Source organism: Alosa alosa, chromosome 1 (genome assembly GCF_017589495.1).
Source record: "Alosa alosa isolate M-15738 ecotype Scorff River chromosome 1, AALO_Geno_1.1, whole genome shotgun sequence".
Lineage (NCBI taxonomy): Eukaryota > Metazoa > Chordata > Actinopteri > Clupeiformes > Clupeidae > Alosa > Alosa alosa.
In genome coordinates, this window is record NC_063189.1 from 35,879,788 (window position 1) to 35,882,287 (window position 2,500).

A 2,500-nucleotide genomic window follows, 5' to 3' on the forward strand; every position below is an offset into this window, starting at 1 on the left:
AATAATGAATAGATTTGACCAACTGGTCTCACTAAGTGGCAAATTTGATTGACGTAGGTTTCAGCGGTCCCTGTTCGGCACGCGGGAGGCAATCGTAATCCTGGGAAAGTTTCCACAACTGCTGCAGAGTGTACACACAAGCACTCACTGATGGTAGTGGACGTTGGACTATTTTGCTCATTTAACACCTAAAAAGGTTTAATCTTTAATTAGCACAATTTGGACAGTGGGTGCTAAGCTCAAGGCCATGTCTACCCCTGATGGTTGACCTGTGCTTCAGCAGCACATTTCTCTGACAGATAAGGCTGTAGAGGAAGAAGACCAGGCCAAATTATATGTGATAACATAAAGGAGATGCTTCTGGACACTAGGTCTTAGGTCACTCTAGCTTCTAGCTGTCTACTGTGGGGGGCTAGTTTAACCTTAGTGAATACACCAGTAAAGGCTGTGGGGGGCTAATTTAATCTTAGTGAATACACCAGTAAAGGCTGTGGGGGGCTAATTTAATCTTAGTGAATACACCAGTAAAGGCTGTGGGGGCTAATTTAACCTTAGTGAATACACCAGTAAAGGCTGTACTCATTCTTTCTGGCAGTTATTGTGAAATGACATTGTAATAGAGAGGCTATAATGTTGTTTGGTCTCATATAGCGCAGAAACAATCGCCCTGGTCAGCAGAATCAGCATTTCACAGAGCAGTTACACTGCAGGGCTTATGAAGTGGCCAACCAAATCCCTCATGCTGTGGTGCCAACCAATGATACAGGTACAAACGGCGCTTGGCGCTCACCTGCTTTCCAGCGGCACATTGCTGCCCAGGACCCAGCTGTCCTGCAGCGGGACGGATTCGGGCGTGGTTTGCAGCTCGGCGGGCAGTGCGGCCGGCGGCGCCGGGCTCACGTTGCGACGGTTGGTCAGGGAGTTGTGGTTGAGCGCGGTGACGGACGGCTGCTGCTTGTGCGGAGGCGGGGCTGGCGGCAGCGTGGACTGGCCCTGCTGGTGATGATGCTGATTGGACAGTTGCTCTGGAGGAGAGAGAAAGAGACAGACAGCTGGGTTAGCCAATGGGCAAGGCGGGCAGACGGGCAGGCAGACGAGGGACGGCGCTGAGCGGCGCGCGCGCGCGTGTGGGCATGTGTGGGCATGTGTGGGTAGTAGAGTGGGACCGCTGGGTAATTAATTGTCGGTGGTTAAAACAAAAGCTGCCAGGAGCAGAGGGAGCATTGTTACAGCACAACATCTGGGGGACATTACAACATTACAGAAGATCAGCGGTGGCTTTATGGACGCACTTGCTCACACACCAGCTGCTGCGGTGCTGCTCGGGCACACACACATACACGCACAGAGAGAGAGAGAGAAAGAGAGAGAGAGAGAGAGAGAGAGAGAGAGAGAGAGAGAGAGAGAGAGAAGCTGTCTGGAGTGGTTCTGAGTGCAACAGTAGCAGTTGCATATGTGGTGTACTTAAATCAGAATAAAGAGGACAGAAAAGAACTCTCTTGTGGAGCTACTCAAACTCATTTGATGTAACCACACACAAACACACACACACACACACACACACACACACACACACACACACAGACTTCATTAGAAGATGTTATCACTTTCAATTTCATAGCCCAAGATTCCACTGATATCATTAATGAGCGGGAGACCTTGATAAGACATCTAAATGTCTAGACGTCTCACAGCATCTCCCATCTGTGGCGAGGCATTATGGACCTCAGGTGTGTTTCTGCACAGATGCACTCCAGCCGTCCCCCCTCGTCCTTGCTCTCTCACCTCTCCCACTCAGTCAGGTGGAAAAGCACCCAGACAGACAGTGACACACCTCTTCTCTTTCTCTTTTCAGGGGCGCATCACACACGGCATCTCCAATGTGCTCAGAGAGCCAGACACACACGCGCGCGCGCACACACGCACACACACACACACACACGCACACACTTCCATATCTCGAGAGGCACTGAAAGAACATCACGTAGTGCCCGGCTTTATCCACTCCTCAGTGTGCCCCGCCACCAAGGGCCACACAAGGAGACAGTCCTCTCGACGGCTTCCTCTCTCAGTACAGACACCATACACACTCCATGTGTGTGTGTGTGTGTGTGTGTGTGTGTGTGTGTGTGTGTGTTTGTGTGTGACTGTGTGTATATCTGAGTTAAGAGGGCACAGATAAGGAGCGTTATAGCCTCTGCTTATTAGTGGAGTGGATGGGGGTGGCAGGGAGCAATAACACTAAAGAAGTTGACTGCTGTAAAGCAATATCGGGTATGAACAGACTGGCCGTGATGCGCCCCTGAGGAGGAAGGGCCCGTGAGTGTGCTGAGCAGAGGGGGCTATTTATACGCTGCTGCGTGACTAATTGTACGTTCGGCCAGCACTTCACTGAATATGCAGGGAATGCAGCCCAGAAGAACATGGAGGAGGAGACACACACACACACATCCTGGCACTTCTTTAGCACTGGGAACCTCTGGCTAGAGCCCCACGCCCA

At 51.2% G+C, this 2,500-nt stretch overlaps 1 protein-coding gene across 1 annotated transcript in view; it reads right to left on the reverse strand.

Annotated features, from left to right (window-relative positions):
- The window catches only part of tenm3 (teneurin transmembrane protein 3), a 212,130-nt gene that overhangs the window by 111,977 nt on the left and 97,653 nt on the right, over positions 1-2,500 (reverse strand). The window contains 1 exon segment of the mRNA XM_048239387.1: positions 791-1,025. Within this exon segment, the coding sequence (XP_048095344.1) occupies positions 791-1,025 (235 nt within the window).